General features: G+C 39.9%; 1 protein-coding gene across 4 annotated transcripts in view; it reads right to left on the bottom strand.

The window, feature by feature from the left end:
• SMARCAD1 (SWI/SNF-related, matrix-associated actin-dependent regulator of chromatin, subfamily a, containing DEAD/H box 1) overlaps positions 1 to 20,962 on the bottom strand; it is a 98,904-nt gene extending 77,942 nt beyond the window's left edge. Inside the window, exons 1-2 of one of the 4 annotated variants that reach the window (XM_036263148.1) lie at positions 20,836 to 20,962; positions 19,983 to 20,221 (exon numbers count right to left, since the gene is read on the bottom strand). In XM_036263148.1, coding sequence (XP_036119041.1) covers positions 19,983 to 20,172 — 190 coding nt within the window. In that variant the 5' untranslated portion in view covers positions 20,173 to 20,221; positions 20,836 to 20,962. Of the gene's footprint in view, positions 1 to 19,982; positions 20,270 to 20,506; positions 20,708 to 20,835 lie in introns of those variants that run through there. The other 3 variants (XM_036263139.1, XM_036263130.1, XM_036263156.1) reach the window with 3 other exon arrangements.
• Positions 20,963 to 25,512: the final 4,550 nt, after the last annotated feature.

The raw sequence follows: 25,512 nt of genomic DNA, 5'->3' as shown, positions 1-25,512 counted from the left end.
ATGTATATTGCACTAAACCAAGTGGCATTTAGAGGAAGTAGTTTGATAATATGGAGGTTAAGGAAAGATTACAATACAATAGCATTTCTCAAACTCAGGACCCCTTTGAACTCTTAAAAATTAAAGGTCCCAAAGAGTATGTTCATGTTGGTTATAACTATGACATTTATACTAGAGAACAGAAATTCAGAAAATATTTAAATATTTACTTATTAAACAAACTCTTCATATATTAACAAATATTTTTATGAAAACTACATACCCTCTTTCCTCCCCCATGTCTCACCAAATTTAGTGAGAAGAGAGCAGCATTATTGGCTTGTTTGTTTTGTTGATTTTTTGTTAATTCTCACCCAAGGGTATTTTTTCCACTGACTTTTAGAGAGGAAGGGAGGGATGGGGAGGAGGTGGAAGAGGAAAAGGGGAAGAGGGAGGGCGGGAGAAAGAGAAAAACATAGATGTGAGACACATTGATTGGTTGCCTACCAAATGAGCCGGGACTGGGGCCAGGGATCAAACCTGCAACCCAGGTACGTGCCCTTGATTAGAATCAAACTTGAGACCCTTTGGTGTAAGGGCTGACGCTCTAACCACTGAGACACATCGGCCAGGGTTAGAGCAGTATTGTTTTACATTTGTGAAAATCTCTGGTTTAATAGAAGAGTGCTAGATTTTCTTATCTGTTTCTGCAATTAATCTGCTACAGCATACTGTTTTTGTTTTGGTTTATGCCTCATCAGTTATCTAACTAAGAAAAGGATTATTTCTATAGCCTTTTTACATTATTGTGGATGTTCCTCTTTGACACTAAACCCAAATGTGACAGGTGGTATTTTTTTTTAATATGTTTTTATTGTTTTTTTGGAGAGAGAGGACGGAAGAGAGAAACATTGATGTGAGAGAGAAACATTGATCAGCTGCCTCCTGCACACCCCTTACTGGGCATTGAGCCTGCAACCTGGCTATGTGCTCTAACCGGGAATCGAATTGGGACCCCTCAGTCCATGGGATGCACTCAATCCATTGAGCCACACCGAATGGACAGGTGGTAATATTTTAAAGGTTAAATTTTAGAATCGGAAATCATATGAATAAACTTTTGCATTACATTATATTAAAACCCATTGGTCTACCTTGCACTTTAATAGAATTTTAATCCCTACATTATTTTGTAATACTGTGAATTGGTCATTTGAAAAATATTGGTTCACTCCTTGATTAATGTAGATCTGCTAAATATTGACATATTTCATATTTAAAAATTAGACTCAATAATATCACCACTGATCGCTAAATATGTAGATTGTCAAACTCCCAGTCGTGAATACCTGTTTCCCAAAATCCAAATTTTCCTTTGAAAACTAGAATTTTATGACTAGCAATAAATACTATCAGTTGTCTTCCTTGATATTGCTATTCATTTTTTTTTTAAATGTCTACTAAATACCGAAGTCTGCATAACTATGGTTTGTTGGTCGATCATCCTTTCGAGTAAAAATGGTTTTCTATGGAAAAAAAAATCAAGTTCAGCTTACCACTCAAAGCAATTGCTCAAATGCTTTCCCTTGAAATAACCACTGCATTTCAGTATGTGGCAAAAGGTAGTTCACATTTTGTTTCACAAATATTATAAAAGTGCCTACTGATAAGATGAGGTTTACTGAAATTAGTAATTTTTACTGCTTTATCAGGAATATTCTTAAGTGAAACCGGTATTTAAAAAATCTTTAAGAATACAATGACTACTAGGACAGTTTGGAGTCTTGGCCTAGATTGGTGCTAAAGCACCAGCAGTTTTATCTACCATTGCTTTTGTATAATCACAGTGCAAATATCGACACAGTGGAAAAGGCAAGTAATGTCTTATTACTATGAAAATACTTTTGACCTGAAGGAGCCCAAAGGTTCTTAGATCACACTTTGAAAACTAATGGGATACAGTAAAGATTTGTTTGTATAAAATATCAACTCTCCAAAATAGTCAATAATCTATAATTAGAATAGTGTTGAATATCTAGATTTGTATGGACTATTTTTAGAAATGAGCAAACAGCAAAAATAGCTAAGATATTTCTGATGCAATGATGCTTTTCAACCCAAAGCAAACCAGCATTTTTAAGCAGCAGCACAAAGGAGACAAGGACACACACACACACACACACACACACACACACAAATGAAGATAGGAAAGATGAAAAAACAATTATAAAGACATTGGATACTATTCAACTCTGACATTTGCTGAATGCCTTCTGTATTTAAAGCACTGTTACCAGGAAGTGGGGGATATAAAGGGAAAAAAAGGCAAGTTATAGTTCAACTTGCCGTAAAAAAAAAAAACCACAATAATAGGAGCTAAGTAGCCATGAAAACAAATAACTGTTATGAGATCTAATCTGTAATGCAAGAGAGGAATAAACAAAATGCTATAGGAACATGAGGGAAAACAGCCTGTCCTTTCATATAAAAACAATTTAAAAGCCTGTTATGTTTTGGGGATAGAAGATGATGATAATTTCTTGTTACCAAAGGTAATGGGAACCTAAATAATTAGCATATGCAAGGTCTAAGACTCCAAAATTCCAGGGGGTAATTCCAAATAAAATTCCCCATTAGTGGGGTGCATATGAGAAGACAACTGTACATTCCAAATTTTTCTAGTATACTTATACTCATTCTCATATCTAAGTCTACCATGAAACAAAAGCATTTAAGCATGCCACTGATTTCACCACTTGATTTCACTGATCCAAGATCAAGGACCTCTCATATACAAAACAAAATCACTACAAGGAGATTATGAGTTCAAACAGAAATAGTCTACATAAATTTGATAATCCACAAATAAAGTGATTTCCCAAAGTAAAACGAAAACACATAAGCCTCCATGCTCATCTGGAGACTTAACAAAATATGCCATTTCTGATATTCCTAATTGTGTATTGCTCTACAATAGTTCAATTCTTTAACATGGCAACTGAATTTCAAAGTAGTTCCTTTAAACGGCAAGTAAAACACATCATATATTTGCCCTTTTAAAAGGGTTATTACCAAAACAATAGATTATAAAATTTGGGAGTTTTTAATTTGAATGTCACATTAGATAGGAAAATACCTTTAGCATCTTATAAAAGATACATCAGAACTGTCTCGCTGATGAAGGCTCTGAAAATGAAAAATAAATTCAATACAAGACTGAGGAGTAGTTTCTTACACATCACACTAAGATGAATGAGAAAGAAGAACATAAGTCAAAAAAAAACATAAAGACTTCTGGTCAAGATGGAGGCGAAGGTAAACACGGTATCGCCTCCTCCCACAACTACATCAAAGTTACAACTAAACTACAGAACCACCATGAAATTAAAGATGCAGCCACATTGAGACTGGTAGGGGGGCAGAGGCGCGGACAGGCTGGTCCCATATGCACATGTGGCGAATAAAAATCAGGGTGGGCCCTGGCCGGTTTGGGCTCAGTGGTTAGAGCGTCGGCCTGCGGTCCAGAGACCCGGGAATGGTTCTGCTAAGGGCACGTACCTCGGTTGCAGTTTGTCCCCGGCCCTGGTTGGTCGTGTGGTTGGCAGCCACTCAATGTGTCCCTTTCACATCGATGTTTCTCTCTCTCTCTCTTTCCCCCACTCTTTCTGAACAAAAAATGTCCTCAGGTGAGGATTAAAAAAAAAAAAAAAATCAGGCTGGGAAGGTCCTCCCTGAGGACTGAGGGGTCGCCGTCCACACCACACGCCCAGCTCACGGTTCCAGTGCCAGGAAGAGAAGTCCCCATTAACTTCTGGCTGTAATACCAGCGGGAACTGAGGCTGAGGGAGGCTGTGGTGGCTGAAGCCCCAGGCTGCTCCTCTTAAAGGGCCCGTGCACGGATTTACTTGGACTCACACCCTCCAGGCTCCAACATGGGGGATACAGCTCAAAAGGCACGAGAGACATATGGGGAAGAACTGAGCTGTTTGGCACTGGGGCAAGGGCTGGAGAGGCAGCTTTCTCCTGGATAGACGTGCTGGCAAGCACCTTTGTTCCTTTCATAAGCCCTTCCCCCACAGGGCAGGCTGAGGGCAGCCATACCTGGGACTCCAGCAACCTGGCTCACACCATTTGCCCCACCTCAGTGATTCCCTGAGGCCCTTCACCACCCAACTTTCAGGCCCACCCAAGCTGTTGCTAGTTGCTGTGCCATAGGATTTGGCATGTCTTGGATCCTGCTTCAGATTTTCCTAAACTCTTTCAAACAAGCAACATCTGGTCTCAGCAAGCCCCATATTTCTCATTAAGTGGCCCCAGGCCTGGAAGTAGAAGCAACCAGCCTTGGTTCACAAGTAGGCTTTGCCTGGGCACCTTCAAGCCCAGCACAAGAAGCAGCTATCTGCAGACCGCTTTGTAGCTTCTGCCTGGTGGCCCCAGGTAGAACACCAGGCAGTGGCTGACCTGGCCCCAGAGCCAGCACACCCAGTGGACAGCTTCAGACCACTTCAAAACACCACCACCCAACCACCTCCATAAATAACACACTCAAGGAATGGACTCAGTGGGTACCAGAGCCTTGTTGAAGTAAGTCTTGCTTTATGTGGTGGGCCCCTGCACAGCTGATCATCCAAGGCAGTCAGAGGTCAGTGGCTAGTGGGCACAACCAATCCTTGCATCTGATCAGCCTGAGTAAAACCCTCTCATTGATGTACCAACATTAATCAAGACTCAGTTACAACAGAAGGGTGTACAGTCCACACAAGGAGTGTACCTCGAGGGCCCAGCTGGGAGATCAGGGAAGCTGTGCCACTGGACCTACAGGACATTTACTACAATAGGCCACCCTAGGAAGCCCAGGAGACATAACAACTCTACCTAATACACAAAAACAAACACAGGGAGGCAGCCAAAATGAGGAGACAAAGAAACAGGTCCCAAATGAAAGAACAGAACAAAACTCCAGGAAAAGAACTAACTGAAATGGAGATAAGCAACCTAACAGATGCAAAGTTCAAAACACTGCTTATAAGGATGCTCAATGAACTTAGTGAAAACTTCAATGAACTTAGTGAGGGCCTCAAGAGCATAAAAAAGGATCAGTCAGAAATGAAGGAGGCACTAACTGAAATAAAGAATAATGTACAGAGATTCAATAGTAGAGTAGGTGAAGCCAAGAAGCAAACCATCAATTTGCAATATAAAGAGGCAAAAACACCAATCAGAATAGCAAAAAGACAAAAGAATCCAGCCCTGGCCAGTTTGGCTCAGCGGTTAGAGTGTCGGCTCACAGACCAGAGTCAAAGGTTTGGTTTCCACTAAGGGCACGTACCTCAGTTACAGTTTGTCCCCGGCCCCAGTTTGGGTCATGTGGGTGGCAACCACTCAATGTATCTCTCCCATATCAATGTTTCTCTCTCTCCCCCTCCTGCTGTATCTGAAGATAAATGCAAAAATGTCCTCCAGTGAGGATAAAAAAATAAAAAGGAATCCAAACAAATGAGGACAGTGTAAAGAGCCTCTGTGACAACTTCAAGCGTACCAACATTCACATCTTGGGGCTGCCAGAAGGAGAGAGAGAACAAGAAATTGAAAACCTAGTTTATAACAATGACAGAAAACTTCCCTAACTTGGTGAAGGAAACAGAAGTACATGTCCAGGAAGCACAGACAGTCCCAAACAACATGAACCCCAAGAAGCCTACACCAAGACACACCATCATCAAAATGCAAAAGGTTCAAGACAAAGAGAGAATCTTAAAAGCAGCAAGAGAAAAGCAGTCCATTACCTACAAAGGAGCTCCCACAAGACTGTCAGCTGATTTCTCAAAAGTAACTTTGCAGGCCAGAAAGGAGTGGCAAGAAAATATTCATAGTGATGAAAAGCAAGAACCTACAACCAAGATTACTCTATCCTGCAAAACTGTTATTTAGAATTGATGGCCATTTAGTTTCCCAGACAAGAAAAAGCTAAAGGAGTTCATCAACACCAAACTAGTATTATATGAAATGTTGAAGAGTCTTTTTTTTGGTTTAAATTTTCTATTCATTCATTCATTCATTCATTCATTTTTATCCTCACCAGAGGACATTTTTCCATTTTTTGTTCAAATAGAGTGGGAGGGAGAGAGAGGAAGAGAGTGAGAGAAACATCGATGTGAAAGGGACACACTGAGTGGCTGCCTCCTGCACGACCCAACCAGGGCTGGAGACAAAGTGCAAATGAGGTACGTGCCCTTAGCGGGAACCAAACCCGGGTCTCTCTAGACTTCAGGCCGATGCTCTAACTGCTGAGCCAAACCAGCCAGGGCTGAAGGATCTTCTTGAAGAAAAGGATAAAAAATATAAACAAACAAAATGGCAATAAATACATATCTATCAACAATTGAATCTACAAACAAAATGAACAAGCAAAACAGAAACATTCTCATAGATACAGACATTTTGTTGGTTGTCAGATGGGAGGGGTGTTGAGGAAATGGATGAAAAATATGAAGAGGTTAAGAAGTACAAATTGGGTCCGGGCTAGTTTGGCTCAGCAGTTAGAGCGTCGGCCTGCAGTCCAGAGACCCGGGTTTGGTTCCCACTAAGGGCATGTACCTCGGTTGCAGTTTGTCTACAGCCCCGGGTGACGTTGTGCAGGAGGCAGCCACACGATGTGTCTTTTCACGTCGATGTTTCTCTCTCTCTTTCTTCCTCTCTCTCTCCCTCCCACTCTACCTGAACAAAAATGGAAAAATGTCCTTGGGTGAGGATTTTTAAAAAAAGTGGTATAAATTGGTTGTTAGACTGACAAACCGCAAAGGGAACAGAGGTGGTGGTGGGGGAAAATAAACCAAAGAACTTATATGCATATATGCATAACCAATGGACAAACACAACAGTGTAGGGAAAGGCAGGAGGGGGGCGGGAGCGGGGAGGAGGGGGTCAATAGGGGAAAAAAGAGGAATATCTGTAATATATTCAACAACAAAGATAAGTTTAATAAAAAGAAAAGAGAAATACAAAAAGTGTAAAGGAAAAGAAAGTCATGCTATTAGTGTTGGACAAAGGAAAAGTATTAAACCTGAAAGGTAATTTTAATATCAATTTATATCTAAATAAAAATATAAATATCTCGCCCTGGCCGGTTTGGCTCAGCGGTTAGAGCGTCAGCCTGCGGTCCTGAGAGACCCGGGTTCGGTTCCCGCTAAGGGCGCGTACCTCGGTTGCGGTTTGTCCCCGGCCCTGGTCGGTCGTGCGGGTGGCAACCACTCGATGTGTTCCTTTCACGTCGATGTTTCTCTTTCTCTCTCTGTTCCTCTCTCTCCCTCCCACTCTACCTGAACAAAAAAGGGAAAAATGTCCTCGGGTGAGGATAAAAAATAAAAAGAAAAAAAAAAAGAAAAATATAAATATCTCAACTACATACTAATAATGAAATGCATAAACACTGCAGGACATATAAGGCAAACAGTTAACAGAGATAAATATGAGGCTATAACTCTCTTCTCTGAATAGAGAACAAAAAATAATTAAGATATAGAACAGTACTTTCCCAAATATTTTTGATTAGGACCCACTGTAAGAGATACAGTTTAGATTATAACCCTAAACACACAAATTGTTAGGCAGACATGTATAACTGAAACAAAAGTTTCAGAGGCTTTACTGTAAGTGATATACTTTCATAATTATATTCATTATACTCCATTAAAAAATTAGTTATAACCCTGACCAGTTTGGCTCAGAGGTTAGAGCACTGGCCTGTGGTCCAGAGAGACCCGGGTTCTGTTCCTGCTAAGGGCATGTACCTTGGTTGCAGTTTGTCTCTGGCCTTGGTTAGGTTGTGTGGGTGGCAGCCACTCGATGTGTCCCTTTCACATCGATGTTTATTTCTCTCTCTCTCCCCTCCTCCCTCCCAAAATGTCCACAAAAATGGACAAAAAAATGGAAAAATGTCCTCGGGTAAGGATAAAAAAAAAAAATTAGTTGTATGTATTTTGTCAGGATCCAAGAAACTGAATTTATGATACATTTGTGATCCAGTGGGAAAAAATGATATAAATAATCAAACTTATCTATTAGTTGGCACATCATTATATCTATATTTGGATTATATTATGTCTTCTTTTGAAGTACTCTTAGAACCTTTACAGAAATTGTGCATTAGACCACAATGAAAATTTCAATAAATTCACCAAATAAGAAATATTGCAGACCACATTCTCTGGCCCCAGAAAAGTGATATTAGAAGTAAATGTTAATAAAAACATTAAAGTAAAATTTGAGCCACTTGGAAATTTAAAGAAATAAAAACCATAACACCACTTACTGAAATTTCAGGTAAAAACAGAAGAAAAATCAAGAAAGCTATTACAAAAATCAACAATACATTATATATAAATAAAACATAACACAGCAACAATGAAAATAATGTGGTAGCTCTGGCCAGGTATGGTGACTCAGTTGGTTGGAGTATTGTCCTATACACCAAAAGGTTCCAGGTTTAATTTCTAGTCAGTGTACATACCTAGGTTGCAGATGCAATCCCTAGTCAGGGCTTGTACTGAAGGCAACCGAATGTTTCTCTTTCTCTCTCCCTCTCTCTCTAAAACCAATAAACATATTCTCAGGTGAGGATTTAAAACAACAACAACAACAAAACTTGACCTGGCCGGTACAGTGGTAAAGCATCAGCCCACAGACCAATGAGTCCTGGGTTCAATTCCAGCCAAGGGCACCTACCTCGGTTGTGGTTCATCCCCAGCCCTGGTAGGGGTCGTATAGGTGGCAACCAGCCAATGTGTCCCTCTCACATCAATGTTTCTCTCTCTTTCTACCTGAAGATAAATGGAAAAATGTCCTTGGGTAAGGATAAAAAAAAAAACACTTAAAACAATTAATGTGGTAAGCTAATGTAAGATTAAAGAAACAGATGAATGGGTCATAAGATGCAAATAAAACTTTAATGATATTTCAAATATAAAAAAAAGATTTGTCAATACATATCATAGTTCTGAAACAACTGACTTGTAAATGTCAAAGAGTAAAGGGGAAACCTGTGTCACCCTTTCTGTAGTTCTTATAACAAAATGAATTCCAAATGAGATTATGGCTAAAAAAGGCAACACAAGCCCTGGCCCATGTGGCTCAGTTGGTTGAGCAAGGTCTCATGCACCAAAAGGTTGTTGGTTCGATTCCCAGTCAGGGTACATGCCCAGGATGTAGGCTCAATTCCTAGTTAGGATGAGTATGGGAGTCAATTGGTGGATGTTTCTCTCTCACATTGATGTTTCTTTCTCCCTATCCCTTCCTCTCTCTCTAAAAATCAATAGAAATATATTTTTAAAAAATTTATTATTTGAGCACTGGTCGGTTTTGCTCAGCGGTTAGAGCGTCGGCTTGCGGTCGAGAGAGACCTGGATTTGGTTCCCGCTAAGGGCACGTAACTCGGTTGCAGTTTGTCACCAGCCCTGGTTGGGTCATGCGGGTGGCAACCACTCAATATGTCCCTTTCACATTGATGTTTCTCTCTCTCTCTCCCTCCCTCCCTCCTTCCCACTCTATCTGAACAAAAAATGGAAAAATGTCCTAAGGTGAGGATTAAAAAAAAAAAAATTTATTATTTGAAAAAGTTAACACAAAACCCAACTCATATCCATTAGTTTAGCTATCAAAAAACAAAAACAAAACAAAGACCAACAGAAAATAGCAAGTGTTGGCAAGGATGTGAAGAAACTGGAACTCTGTACACAACTGGTGGGAAAGTAAAATTGTATAGCTGCTATAGAAAACATATGGTGGTTTCTTACATGATCTAGTAATTCTACTTCTGAATATATACCCCAAAGAACTAAAAATAGGGTCTCAAAGATGGATCTGGACACGTATTTCATAGCAGCATTAGTCATAAGGGTCAAAAGATGGAAGCAACCCAAGTATCCATTTATGAATGAATAAACAAAATAAGTATATATATATACACACACACAATGGAGTATTTTTCAGCCTTAAAAAGGAAGGAAATTCTGACATGCTACAAGAAGGATGAAACTTGAAGTCATTATGCAAAGTGAAATAAGTCATTCGCGACAACCACATCAAAATTACAACTAGACTACAGAACAACCATCATTCATAACCTGAAATCAAGTGGAACGGAAGTCCTACAACTACAAAATTAAAGAAGCCACATTGGGACTATTTGGAAGGGCAGAGGAGCAGATGGGCTGGTCCCACACCCATTTGTGAAGGATAAAAATCAGAGGGATACCTCGGCTAGGAAGGTCCTTCCTGAGGAGCAAGGGGTCCCCGTCCCACACCAAGCCCCCCAGCTCAGGGTTCCAGTACCAGAAAAAGAAGTCTGTATAACTTCTCGCTGTAAAAACCAATGGGAATTGAGGCTGAGCTGTTTGGCATCGGGGCGAGAGCTGGAGAGACAGCTTTCTCCAGGACAGACGTGCTGGTGGAGGCCATTGTTCCTTTGGTGAGCCCTTTCCCCATCGGGCCCACAGAAGGCCACCATATCTTGGACTCCAATAATATTGTGTGCCCCGCCCTGGTGATTCCCTGAAGCCCTGCCCCACCCAATTTTCAGGCCCACCCAAGCGGTTTCCCGTAGCTTCACCACAGAATTGGCCTGTCTGCACTCCTGCTTCAAATTTTCCTAAGTTCTCTTACACAAGCATTATCTGGTCTCAGCCGACCCCATACTTCTCGTTAAGTGGCCCCAGGCCTGGCACTAGAAGCAGCCAGCCCTGGTTCACAACTTGGCTTTTCCTGGGCACCTCCAGGTCCAGCACAAGAAGCAGCCATCTGCAGACTACTTTGTAGCTTATGCCTGGTTGCCAAGGAGAAAACACAGGCAGTGGCTGACCCAATGGACAACTTCAGACCATGTTGAAGCACCACCACCCAACCACCTCTATGAGCAACACACCCAAGGGGTGAACTCAGTGGGTACCAGAGGCCTACTGAAATAAGTGTTGCTCTTTGTGGTGGTCGCCTACACAGCTAATCCTTCAAGGTAGTCAGAGGTCAGTGGTTAGTGGCCACAGCCAGTCTTTGCAGCTGATCAGCATGAGTAAATCCTTCCCACTGAGGTGCCAACAGCAAGCAAGACTCAATTACAACAGAAAGGTATACAGTCCATACAAGCGGTGCACCTCGAGGGCCCTGCTGGGGTGATAAAGGGTGCCACTGGACCCTACAAGACATATACTGCAATAGGCCACCCTACAAAGCCCAGGAGACATAGCAACTCCACCTAATACACAAAAACAAACACAGGGAGGCAGCCAAAATGAGGAGACAAACATGTTCCAAATGAAAGAAAAAAACAATACCCCAGGAAAAGACCAAAACAAAATGGAGATAAACACTCTAATAGATGCAGAGTTCAAAACACTGGTTATAAGGATACTCAATGAACCGAGTAAGAACTTCAAGGAACTTAATGAGAACTCCAAGAAACTAAGTGAGAATATCAACAATATAAAAAAGGACCAGTAAGAAATGAAGGATGCGCTAACTGAAAAAAAGAATAATTTACAGGGATTCTGCCATGGCTGGCTTGGCTCAGGGGTTAGAGCATTGGCCTGCAGACCAGAGAGACCCAGGTTCAGTTCCTGCTAATGGAAGGTATCTCTGTTGCAGTTTGTCCCTGGCCCCGATTGGGGTCGTGTGTGTGGCAACCAGTTGATGTGTCTCTCTCGCACTGATGTTTCTCTCTCTCTCTCACTTCCTCCCTTTCTCCCTCCCACTCTAACTGAAAATAAATGCAAAAATGTCCTCGGGTGAGGATTAAAAAAAATGAATAATTTACAGGGAATCGATAGTAGAGCAGGTGAAGCCAAGAAGCAAACTACCGATTTGGATTATAGGGAAGCAAACAACACCCAATCAGAACAGCAAGAAGAAAAATGAATCCAAAAAAATGAGAATACTGTAAGGAGCCTCTGGGACAAACGCAAGCATACTAACATGCGCATCATGGAGGTGCCAGAAGGAGAAGAGAGAGAACGAGAAATGGAAAACCTATTTGAAACAATAATGATAGAAAACTTCCCTAACTTGGTGAAATACAAGTACAGGAAGCACAGAGAGTCCCAAACAAGATGAACCCAAAGAGGTCCACACCACGACACATACATCATCATCAAAATGCAAAAGGTTCAAGACAAAGAGAGAATCTTAAAAGCAGCAAGAGAAAAGCAGTTAGTTACCTACAAGGGAGTTCCCATAAGATTGTCAGCCAATTTCTCAAAAGAAACTTTGCAGATGAGAAGGGAGTGGCAAGAAATATTCAAAGTGGTGAAAAGCATGGACCTACAACCAAGATTACTCTATCCTACAAAGCTATCATTTAGAATCAATGGACATATAAAGTTTCCCAGACAAGAAAAAGCTAAAGGAGTTCATCACCACCAAAGCAGTAATATATGAAATGTTGAAGGGTCTTCTTGAAGAAGAGAAAAACCAAAATATGAACAATAAAATGGCAATAAATACATATCTATCACTAATTGAATCTACAAACAAAATGTACAGCAGAATACAGACTCATAGATACGGATAACTTTTTGTTGGTTGCCAGATGAGAGGGTGGTTGGAAGAATGGGCAAAAATGTAAGGGAAGTGTGGGGAAGGCAGGAGGAGGGCAGGAGTGGGGAGGAGGGGGTCAACAGGGGAAAAAGGAGGCATCTGTAATACTTTCAATAAAAAAGATAAGTTTAAAAAGACAAATCCTGTATGATTCTACTTTTATGACATAGCTACAGTAATCAAATTCACAGAGACAGAAAGTAAGGGTAAGCCCTGGCCAAGTAGCTCAGTTGATTAGAGGGTTGACCCAATATGCCAAGGTTGCAGGTTTGATCTTAAAAGCTGGTCAGGGCACATACAAGAATCAACCAATGAATGCATAAAGTAGAACAACAAATTGATGTTTCTCTTTGTGTATCTCTCTCTCTCCAAAAAGCAATTAAAAAAAAATTTTTTTTTAAAGAAAATACAGGGTAGCTCCCAGGGGTTGAGGGTAGGAGGTAAATTGTTTAATAAATACAAAGTTTCAATTTTGCAAGATGAAGAGTTCTGAAGATTGGTTGTACACTAATGTGAATATGTTTAACACTCCTTAACCTGTACACTTAAAAACAGTTAAGATGATATATTTTATGTTATGTGTATTTTACAACAATTAAAATAAAGTTAACACAGTTGTGCTAGAAGAAAATATGAATAAAGTATTTATGTGGTAGTAGGGAATGCCTGTCCTTCAGGATCTAAAAACAAAAGCCTTAAAGAAAAGAACAAATAGCCCTGGATGGTTTGGTTCAGCAGTTAGAGCATCAGCCTGAGGACCGAAGAGTCTTGGGTTCAATTTTGGTCAAGGGCAGTTTTGTTCCCCAGCCCTGGTCGGGGTCGTGTGGGAGGCAACTAATCGATGTCTCTCGCTCTCTCACATCAATCTCTCTCTCCTTTCCTCCCTATCTGAAGATAAATGGAAAAATATCCTCCAGGGAGGACTGAAAAAAAGAGAAAAGAACAAACTGACCACATAAAAATGTAAAATTTCTCTATAGCAAACAACAAACAGGGAATTAAAAGAAGAAAATTAAAAACTTATAAATCATTTATCAGAAAAAGAGACAAAGAAACATAGAAATACCAAATGGCTAATACACTGAAAATACACTTAATCTTAAAAATAAAGCAATATAATTCCCTACTGGCCTGGTTAGGATTAAAAAGGTTCACAATGCCCTGGCCGGTTTGGCTCAGCGGTTAGAGCGTCGACCTGCGGTCCTGAGAGACCCGGGTTCGGTTCCCGCTAAGGGCATGTACCTCGGTTGCAGTTTGTCCCCGGCCCTGGTCGGTCGTGCGGGTGGCAGCCACTCGATGTGTTCCTTTCGCATCGATGTTTCTCTCTCTCTCTCTCCCTCCCACTCTACCTGAACAAAAAAATGGGAAAATGTCCTCGGGTGAGGATAAAAAAAAAAAAAAAAAAAAAAAAAAAGTTCACAATATTTTGGTCTAGTATTAAAAACCTGACATCTGAAAACCAAGCTGTACTCTGGTGCAAACTGGTAAAATTTTTGTGTAGGTTGATCTAGCAATTACTAAAATATCACTTTTATTCCCTCTGCTCTAACACTTCCATTTCCAGGAATTTTCCGAGATTATACACACGTAAAAATATCTGAGTAAAAGGATGGTCAATACAGCATTTTTTGATAGCAAATAAAAAAAAAGGAAGACAAAAACTAAAATAACCAATATCCATTAGTGGGACTCTACATGAACTACAATATATCTATATAGTAAGATACTCTAGTCATTTTTAAAAAAATTGAGGTATAGCATATTCTATATGAACTGACAGGAATAGTATAAATGCTCCCTTCAATTCACAATGTTGTATCATTTAATTTTTTTATAACATTGTATTTTGAACAATAGGTAAGCATGTAAAGTAAAAAGGTATAAAAAAAAAAAAAAAAAACCACAAAAAAATGTATATTTTAAATGTACCTAAGATTTTTGCTCAAGTATGAGTACTTGTATTTTTCTAATGGAACAATTCAACACTAAATCTTTTACCAAGTACTGATTTTCAGCTTACACTAGCAGACGTTAAGACGCCAGAATGACTATACAAAGATACAGTGATGATTCACATTTTGGATACACACATCTGAAAAAGACTGAGTAACACCTAATGGTTATAGAATCATGACGCTAAAATGCTATCTTCTGTGTCATCATTCGAAGGATCATATCCATTTTACTGTTTGCAGGGCCTTCAGAGAACATCTAGGCAAAGGAAATGAAGTCCAAAACCACTGATGTACCCAAGATTATATCATTTCTTTGTGGCAGAGCAGTGCTCTCTGAAAATTTTTTCTGATAACTAATTTAAAATTCTTCTCTCACTTATTAACAACTGTTACTTTCAACAGAACAACCACATTGAAATGGCAACCACTTTAGATGGCATTTATGTCACCAAGAAAAGAAATTCACCAAGCATATACTAAAACTTTCCTTCATTCCATCCTCAATATATGAACCCATCTATTTTTATTTCCTTCACTCCCCTCCCCACCTAAGATGTCTCTACAAATACTCAATTTTCAACAATCCTGAAACATCTTTTCTTGACATTGCTTCCCTGTCAAGCTGTTTCTTTCTGTCCTTTCTTCAAGAGCAGCCACCTCCTTACCTTTCTATTGAAACAAAGATCAACAGTAATTTTTAATTTCCAAGAATAGTGGTCCCTGATCAGTCCCTATCCAACTTGACTTCTCTACATTTGATACTGTTCACTATACACCAAACTGTAAACTCTTTCGTTAGCTTCCAGGATACTATCATTTCTATGACTACGGTGATCATCTTTTACAAATGTCATTGGTTTCACTTCCTTTGATCATCATTAAATGTTGATGTTTCTTACTATACACCTTGTTAGGACATTTTTAGTTAACTACCACAACTGTGATTCCAAAGTTGATTTCTCAGGCTCCAAACTCCGTTGTACAACCCTATTAGACCTATTTACTGCCCTGGCCAGTTTGGCTCAGCAGTTGAGCGTCGGCCTGCGGACCAGAGAGTCCCGGGTTTGGTTCCCGCTAGGGGCACGTACCACAAAAAAAATAAAATAAATTGACCTCTTTACTTAAATATAAAAGCTAACTCAAATGCAACATGATTTGGTATCGTCCTTCTAAGTGTAATGCCTAATTCAGTTGATAATATCAATCACCCAGCTGTTTAAGCAAGAAAGATTTATCTTTAAACTTTCCCAAATACCATAAAATACATGTCATATATAAATTCTCTAAACTGCCCTGTATCATCCCTGTCATTTCCCTATATTTAGGCTTCAAATGAAATAGCTGCATTGTCTGGTCATATTGAAATGCTCTCCAATCTGTGCCAAATAAAGTCGGTTCTCCCTTCACAACATACAAAGTCTTTAAAAACCCAGCAGTTTATATTTCTCTTTTCAGTTTCATCTATATTGCCCTAAACCTCCTCGTCCATTGATAACCTCCCCCTTTCCATAAACACAGCCCAGACTCTTTAAGTTAACATATATTTTCTCATTTACCGAATAAACAATGATTCATTGCTTAGGGCTCACTCAAAGTCATCTCTCCGTGGCTTTTTCTGATCCTCCCAGGAAGAACGAATGATCATTTGTGAATTGGACTGTGATCCTACACTGTTTAATATCTATTTTAGCTATATATATTTACATGTCCTTTTCCCCTGGTGATCCTTGAGGATCACAAATACATAATGTAATGTTAGGCAGTGATAAAATACATAAGAGTAAAGCTGGGGGTGGAGGGGAATTGTTACTTCAGAAAGAGTGATCAAGGAAAGACCTTCTAAAAAGGGTAACATTTCACTAGGCCCTAATGAAGAAGCTGACTGTCATATGCAAATATGAGCAGAACCTTGGAAGCAGAAGAAAAGCTTGGTCTGTGTTTGGAACTTTCCAGAAATGATGTGGCTGTGTCACAGTAACTAAAGGAGAGTGGTATGAAATAAAATCTTGACCCTGGCCTGAATAGCTCAGTTGGTTGGATGTTGTCCTGTGCACCGAAAGGTTGCCAGTTCAATTTCCAATCGGGGCACATGCCCAGGTTTCGGGCTTGATCCCCAGTAGAAGGCAGCTAATTAATGTTTCCCTCTCACATAGATGTTTCTCTCTCTCTCCCTCTCCCTTCCTTTCTCTCTAAAAATCAGTAAAAATATATATAGAAAAATCTTAATTCAAATTAGATAAACAACAGGATTAGCTTAAAAAGAGTGACTACAGGTAGTATTTTAAAATTCCTATCCCATAACACTCTAACACTCTATTATAAATAAACAAATACAGCAATATCCCACAATGGCAGAATATGAAGTTACCATATGATGATGAAGTAAGATAAACATTTGTATCCCACCGATAATTCTCCAATCCTGTATCAGTCCTGACCTTAAACCTAACTTTGGTATCTTGTGCTCTTCACAGCCCAAAGCCCATACACTTAATGCAGCATCTGCATTCCCCATGCTAAGTTGTCTTTGGTCTACTCCGAAATGCTAGTTTGGGACAAGATTTTGATTCTTAATTTTTAAAGGCATGCCCAATGGCTTACAATGGATATTTCATATCTATCCTGATGTAAAAAACAACCGTTTTTTTCCAACTACCTAACTAAAAATTTTATCATTCATTTTATCTCATTCCTACAAGCAATCTAGTTTACTCTTTTGGGTATTTTTGGTACATGCCCCCAGTGGGAACCAAACCTGGGACTCTCTGGTCCATAGGCCAATGCGCCAACAGCTGAGCCAAACCTGCCAGGGCCCAGCAATCTAGTTTATTTTTTATTTTTTTTTCCTCACCCAAGGACATTTTTCCATTTTTTGTTCAGATAGAGTGAAAAGGAGGGAGAAACATCGACATGAAAGGAACACATCGAGTGGCTGCTACCCGCACAACCAACCAGGGCTGGAGACAAACTGCAACTGAGGTACGTGCCCTTAGCGGGAACCGGACCCGGGTCTCTCTGGACCGCAGGCTGACGCTTTAACCACTGAGCCAAACCGGCCAGGCCCCAGCAATCTAGTTTAAAACGTTGCCCTTTCTTACTTTGAAAACTCTCACATTTCTTTCTTCTCCATTTTTAGTACCATCTTTAAGTTTGAACTATAAAAGCTTCCTAAATGATTTCTCTTCAAACCCTACCCTTTAAAAATATATAGTATTGCCGTGGCTGGTTTGGCTCAGCGATTGAAGCATCAGCCTGTGGACCAGAGAGTCCCGGGTTCGGTTCCCACTAGGGGCACGTACCAAAAAATAAATAAATAAATAATAAAAATATATAGTACTCACAACTTCTAGATTATCTTTTTTTACTAAACTTTCATCATTTTACCTTTCCACCTGAAAAGTCTTTAATAAATCCCTACTACCGCCCTGGCCAGTTTGGCTCAGCGGTTAGAGTGTCGGCCTGCGGTCCGGAGAGACCTGGGTTCGGTTCCCGCTGAGGGCATGTACTTCAGTTGCAGTTTGTCCCCGGCCCTGGTTGGTCGTGCGGGTGGCAGCCACTCTATGTGTCCCTTCACATCGATGTTTCTCTCTCTCTCTCCCTTCCTCTCTCTCCCTCCCATTCTGTCTGTGCAAAAAATGGAAAAATACCCTCAGGTGAGGATTAAAAAAAATAAAAATAAAAAAAAAAATAAATCCCTACTACCTATAATGTAAATTAAAAACTTAGCCATAGTTTTCAAGATTCTTCAAAATTCATAATACATTTACAATAATCTCTTCTTAAAGCAAAGCTCTCTATTCCTAACAGGATGAATTCTCACTATTTCCAAAAGAAACTTAATTTTCTTATTTTCCAGTGTTATCAAGACTGACCATATGATTCCTAAAAGTAATCTCAGTTTCCAAGATGAATTTATGTACCAAAAAACCCGTCTCAATAAAAAGAAGAGAAGCTCCTCAGACAGAAACAAAAAATAAAGCAGAAAAGAATACTCTGATTAGAAAAGGCAATCAAGAATTTATCATTACTAATATTGACAAATAACTAAACACTCCATTGAGTTCCAGTTTACAAAGTGCTTTTATTTTACATACCAAAAAATTGTGGATCTCAGATTTTAAGTTACTTGTCCAATGTCCCATTTAACTATAATGATGAAAAGCAGTTTCTAAGGACTCAAAATCCCATGCCTACAACTCTCCCTGCCCTAACTACATAAGAGACAGATTAATTTATTCACTGTTAAAATAGTAAAGTACCTAGATATTTAGACATTAACTATAGCATGTTATGCAAATCAAATTATCTGTTGAAAGAATAATCACAGGGATTCCCTTCCTGTGCTTAAAATCCTTCAGTGCTTCCCCACATAATTCAGACAAGTTCAAAACTCTTTAGACAAAGCCTTTCAAAATCTGACTCCTAATTACTACTTAATCCGACCGACCAAATCATTCCACCATGTTCCATTGACACCAAAGTATTTAAAAACGTTGTTCCAATGATAACTTGTAGGAACTTTGAAATCACTATTTAAACAGAAGAGTAGCAAACAAAATAGATAACAAGGGTTAAGACATATATATTACTAATCTTGTCAGGGCCACATTCATTTTAAAACTTTGTGAAATAGTGAGTTTTGCATTAAAAGGGAGATTACTGGAATAAACATTAAAATAAATCTTGTAACATATCTTTCACCTCAAGAATTAGATTGCTTGGATTTGCATTCTGGTTTTACCTACTTCCTGACAATTTAACCTCTCTGGCTCTCATGGCTGGAAAATGTGGATATCTCATAGGACTGTCGTGCTAATGAAATGAGAGAATGTGAAGCCTAAGCACTAAGTCTAAACATAGTAAAATTTCAAATATATTCTAATTTTTAACTGTTTGAATAACAGATTAAAATGGAAATGCTAATTCTGGGCTTCTCAAACCCTACTGTCCCTGACAACCTGCTGCAGGTTAAAAATGCTTCATTCACCATGAAAAATACCAATTATTCTTTTGCACTCGGGGATCTCCAGGAAGTCCAGTAGTGGCAAAATCTGAATGTGATCTGATCTTCTTTTGTTCACAGAGGTTGTCTTCAGGCACCTTGAATACTCTAGCTCACAGAAGGTGATCAATATTTTTTGGAGAAATACTGGAATCAGTGTAAACGTGTGGCCAAATAATTAGGTGATTCATAGGACTGACCTAAAGATGACCTAAATTCTGATTTCAACTTTCATCATTGGGCCATATTTCAAGAATTCATATAAAAGTGAAGGAGTTACCGATGGACGCTCAGTAGGAGGTACATGGTGCCTAGGGCAGTCTCAAAACTGTGTTTAAAAGAGCATGGTGAAAGACAATGCATTAACATGTATGACATCAAGAATAAAAATTAGAATCTCTTCTGCCTTCCATCTTTTAAAAAGATCTCTTCATGTCCCATCAATCTGTAACATTGTAACTCACCTGTTTTTTCAGTTATATCTGAATCAGGGGTGCCTGCCCTGCTAACGTCCCCTTCAGCATTCTCTTCTTCAGCACTAAGAGAAATTGGTGAAGAAGGGCCAGGCTGCGAGGGCTGAGGGGTTGCCTCCGGAGCTTCCTCAATCTTACTCCTTTTTTCAAAACGAAAACGGTCCAGGTTGAAAAGATTCATATTGGTAGAAACCACCACCCTGTGGGATTGGGAGTTTTAAATGAACTATCTGCAGGGAGAAAATATACAGAGAAAATGAGGCCATGAAGACAATATAAAATACAAAGCCATAGCACTTCGTTCCCAGGGCAATTAAGAGACCGCAACTGTGCCAGTGGCTCAGGATGACTATTATGGCTGCGCTTCATTGTTAGGCCACAACGATGAGGTGGACAGAGGTATCTTTAAAAAACCTTTCCATTGCTCTTTTCACTCCCCTTCGTTCCCCACCCCCCCACCCCACGCACACCCCTCCTTCCTCAAACCACAAGCTGACCCTCGTGCAACCTCTTACCCCAGCACGCGCAGGCACGTTCCCCACTCCAACCCCCCTGTGAGCCGTGCGCCCGCCCACAGCGAGAGGCTCCCTGCACTACGGTGCTGCCTGCCTGGCGAAAGGACGTGCCAGGGCCCGCGCCTCGGCACTGCGGGGACACAAAGGGGCCAAAGAAGGGGAGCGGCGGAGGCCGTGCTGGCGGGCACCCGCCCGGAAGTTGACGCGGCGCGATCCCAGCTGAGAGGAAGCTGATAGGATCAAGAAAACACAGGGAAGGTTCAGAGGTGGGGAGTGCTGGGGCATCTCTTTTAGTGCTCGCTCTCTTCCTTCCTTCCTTCAGTACTTACAGTCTTGCAGTCTCCGTGCGATGTAACAAAGGTTGAAAAGAAAAAAAATAATTCCTGGCGTGGGCGACGGGAGCCCAGCCGGGACCGTCCAAAATAGCACGGAGAAAGCCAACGAGCGCGTAGTGATGACGCAACACGCAGCAAAGCCTTTTTTCCCTTCCCTAGCGACGCGCGAGCGGAAAATGGTTGGGCGCGCGCTGTTGCCATGGTAACTCGTACCCGCCTCTGCCTGGGAAGAGGGCTTTATGGCCTGTTTCTCTAGGTCAGCTAGAGAGTTCTTAAATAGAACAATAATAAAAAGCACAATGACAATAGGTAGCATATCAATAATATATAATGTTACATATGTTATAATATATGTTAGGTAACATAGAGATAGTATAACAATATTGTGCTAAATGTTTTGTCTATAATAGGAACTCTTACAAAGAAGCCTGAGGAACCTGAGGCCTGCAGATGTTGACTAGTTAATTAGTAAGGAGTTAGAAACGGGGTATGTTCAGCTTCAAAGCATGCAAACTGCCTCCACACCGTTGGCTGGATTGTTCTTAGAGTGGAATATGACAATTCACCTATCTTGATGGAAATATTACCTTAAGAATATTTACTCCCATTCTAACGTTAGAAGAAACAGGCAGTTTTCTGAGTTGTAATTTGCTCCTCTGGTTAAAAAGGAATTACTACAAATCACTAATCTACCAAATACATTGGTCACTGTAAACTTAAATTGCTTTTCTGTTTTATAAATCAGTGTTTTGAGCGGTAACACAAACCCACAAATTTACAAACGTGGGCACACATAAAATAAGTGTCTGGACCCATAAAAGTCAGTATCAAAGCATGAAAAATTGGTGGTTCAGTTGGTTGCAATTTCCATCCCCTGTCAGGGCACATACAAGAATCAACCAATGAATGTGTGAAGAAGTGGAATAACAAATCGATGTTTCTCTCTCTCTCCCCTTTTCTCTAGCTCTCTAAAATCAATCAATAAAAAAGAATACTTGCCTTATATTCAGAGAGATTGAACATTGAAAATGGATCCTACTAGTAAATGACTTTGGAAAAATTATATATAACTTCCCTAAGCCTTAGTTTCCCCATATTCTAAATGTGGTTTGTAATGACTATTAGGACAGTTTTCGGTGACAAATGGAGACTCACATACCATATGTCTAAATATTTAAATATCATAAATAGGACTAACAAAAAATTAAAAATAAAATATATTATATTGTCCTATTTTGAAAATGACCTGGAAAAGGTTGAATTTATGTGTCAGACAAAATGTGAGTGATTCAAGGAGAATTGGTTGGCCCATGTATCCTGCCTTCCCTATGTTACCTGCTCCCACTGTAATAGAATTAGATCCCTTGTGCTCACACATATGGACACACAACTCAAATGTCCAACTCTGACACCACCTAGGGTTGCCATATTTTTTTTAAAAAGGATCCTTTCTGTTTTTTGTTGTTGTTTTTTTATCCTCACCCAAGGACATTTTTCCATTTTTTGTTCAGATAGAATGAGAGGGAGAGAGAGAGAAACATCGACGTGAAAGGGACACATTGAGTGGCTGCCAGCCGCACGACCAACCAGGGCCAGGGACAAACTGCAACCGAGGTACGCGCTCTTAGTGGGAACTGAACCCGGGTCTCTCTGGACCGCAGGCTGACACTCTAACCTCTGAGCCAAACCGGCCAGGGCAAAAGGATCCTTTCTTAAATTTGAATTTTAGATAAACAAGAAATGTTGTTTTTTTTTTTAATCCTCACCCGAGGACATCTTTTCCATTTTTTGTTCAGATAGAGTGGGAGGGAGAGCGAGGGAGAGAGAGAGAGAGAAACATCGATGTGAAAGGGACACATGGAGTGATCACCAACCACATGACCCAACCAGGGCCGGGCACAAACCGTAACCAAGGTAAGTGCCCTTAGCGAGAACCAAACCTGGGTCTCTCTGGACCGCAGGCTGACACTCCAACCCCTGAGCCAAACTGGCCAGGGCAAGAAATTGTCTTTTAGTTCAAGACTATCCCATGTAATATTTAGAATTTAACTTATACCAAAAAATTATCAGTTGTCTGCCTGATGTTCATTTTAACAAGGTATCCAGTATTTTATTTGGCAAACCTACCCATACTCCATTGCTTGGATACCTCTTGGGCATAGGGGCCTTTTACTACATGTTAGGTCTAAGGATATGGATACTGGAAGCGCATTGGCCCTCAACAGGAAGGACCTGGGGAAAAGTCAGTTAGTTTTCTTGGATCTGTGTGAACAGAAATTTCAAAGCTCAAAACCTTGTAGAAAAGTTAAGGCATAGTCTTGGACAGTGTGGCTCAATTGGTTGGAGCTTATCCCATGCATTGAAGAGTGTTGGGTTTGATTTCCAGTCTGGGCACATACCCAGGTTGAGGGTTTGATCCCTGGTTGGGGCACGTGTGGGAGGCAACTGATCAATGTTTCTCTCTTGCATCAATGTCTGTTGGGAAGAAACATAAACCATTTACTCGTAAGTGTCCTTGGTTTAGGGAAGATAAGATTTTGTGATTTACTAGATTGCTTTAAACTGCTTGGCCATTTAGCTATCTGTCTCAGTGTCCCTATTCCACTTGTCCTGGCTTACTAGCTTGTCTCATACTGACCCAAAATACGGTCATTCTCCAAAGTCCAGTTCTTGGTCCTCTACTTCTCTCACTCGACTCTTTCCGAGAGTGGACTGATTATGGTGGTGACTAAATGTGTTTGTCAAATCTTACTCAACTATGGACTTAAAGAGGTTAATTTTACTGTTTATAAATTATAACATATTAAACCTAACATTTTTTTAACTGACTATAAACATTTAATTATTGATATGGAAGAAATATTTAAAAACCACATCTCCCCCTAGAATGCAGAAGAAAAAGACAAAGGGATGAAATTAATGAGATTTAAAGAAATGGTGTAGGAGTCAGAGAACTGAGAACTTTGATTAGTACTATAATCAAAGAAAAGAATCCATATGCACAAATGAACAGAATAAATAATGAAAAATGTAGAATATGTTTATGAGCTCTCATTAATCTGCAAGTGAAAGAGCTCACTGAATTCAAGGCAGAATCAATTAAAAGAAACTATGAACTAAAATATCCTTACCTGAGGACATTTTTACATTTATCTTCAGATAGAGCAGATAGAGAGGGGGAAGAGACAAAGAGAAACATCAATGTGAGAGAAACACATTGAGTGGCTGCCACACACAAGACCTCACCTGGGGCCAAGGACAAAATACAACCGAGGTACGTGCCCTTAGCGGGAACCGAACCCAGGTCTCTCTGGTCCACAGGCCAACACGATAACCACTGAGCCAAACCAGCCAGGGCTTGTTTTTAATTTCTGGGGGAAAAAAATGCCTTGTAAGTTTTTGTTCTTTTGGTTGTTGTTTTTTGGTGTCTGTGTGTGCATGTATGTGCGTGTGTGTGTGTGTTGTTATTTCTTTTTCAGAAAAATCCTGCAGCCCACAAAACGACAAAAAAAAAAAACAAAAAAAAACCTGTCCCCTAGCCAGTGTGGCTCAGTTGGTTGGGCATCGTCCTGTGTGCCAAAGGGTTGCCAGTTGCATTCCTGGTTCAGGGCACATGCTCGGCTGTGGGCTTGATCCCTGGCGAGAGGTGTGCAGGTGGCAACTGAATGATATAGCACTCTTAGATTGATGTTTGCCTTTCTCTTCCTCTCTCCCTTCCTCTCTCTCTCAAAATTAATAAAAATATATTTTTTAATCTATCAAAATTCTACTATATGCCAGAAGGTAATGATACAAAATCTACAAAGATCCGGAGAGAAAGTATTGTGACTCTATTTTTTTTAGATCACATATATATTATTCATTTAGGGAAGAAAAATTCAATTTCATACTTTTAATTCCTGGAAAATATATTTTTCTTAATGTGTTTCTAAAGACATAAATTCAGCTGACAGGGTCAAAAATGAGGATTTCAAGAACAGAGAATTCGTGGTGTAAAAGGATTCCATGAAGACTAAATACAGGACTTAATAATTATAAATATGTATGTTAGCTTTTTGTTGAATAGCAAACAATGACAAAACTTTTGTTTCTTTTCATGTCTTTATTGATCTTTAGAGAGAGAGAGGAAGGGAAACAAAGAGAGAGAGAGAGAAACATCGATGTGAAACATAAATTGGCTTTCTCCAGCATGGCCCTCATGGAGGATAGAGCCAGAAACCCGTGCATGTGCCCTGACTGGGAATAGAATCAGCAGCCTTTTAGTGCATGGGAAAATGCCCACCAACTAAGCCACACTGGCCAGGGCAAACAATCACAAAACTTTAGTTGCATTTAACAATAATCTAAATATAATAATAACTGTGTGGTTCAATTTCAGGCTACAGTGCCTTTCTGCATATAGTACATGCTTAATAAATATGTGTTGAGTAAGTGAATGATAATAATAACTAGGTAAAATGCCTAAGAATACAGATAACCACAAATAAATTTGAAAATAAACTGACTATCTTCAGAATAATACATGCTATGGAAGAACAATATAAACCAGAGATTTTAAATTTCAGAAAAGTGGTGACATAACGTAAGAAAGAAAGAGAAGTAAAAGAAAAAAATTTTCTTAGAAATGAAGATTAACCTAGGTGTAATGCATAGATAAACATAATGGATAAT

This window comes from Molossus molossus, unplaced genomic scaffold (genome assembly GCF_014108415.1).
Source record: "Molossus molossus isolate mMolMol1 unplaced genomic scaffold, mMolMol1.p scaffold_m16_p_1, whole genome shotgun sequence".
Classification (NCBI taxonomy): Eukaryota; Metazoa; Chordata; class Mammalia; order Chiroptera; family Molossidae; genus Molossus; species Molossus molossus.
The sequence above is the reverse complement of the archived record's forward strand: the minus strand, read 5'-3'. Positions and strand labels throughout refer to the sequence as shown.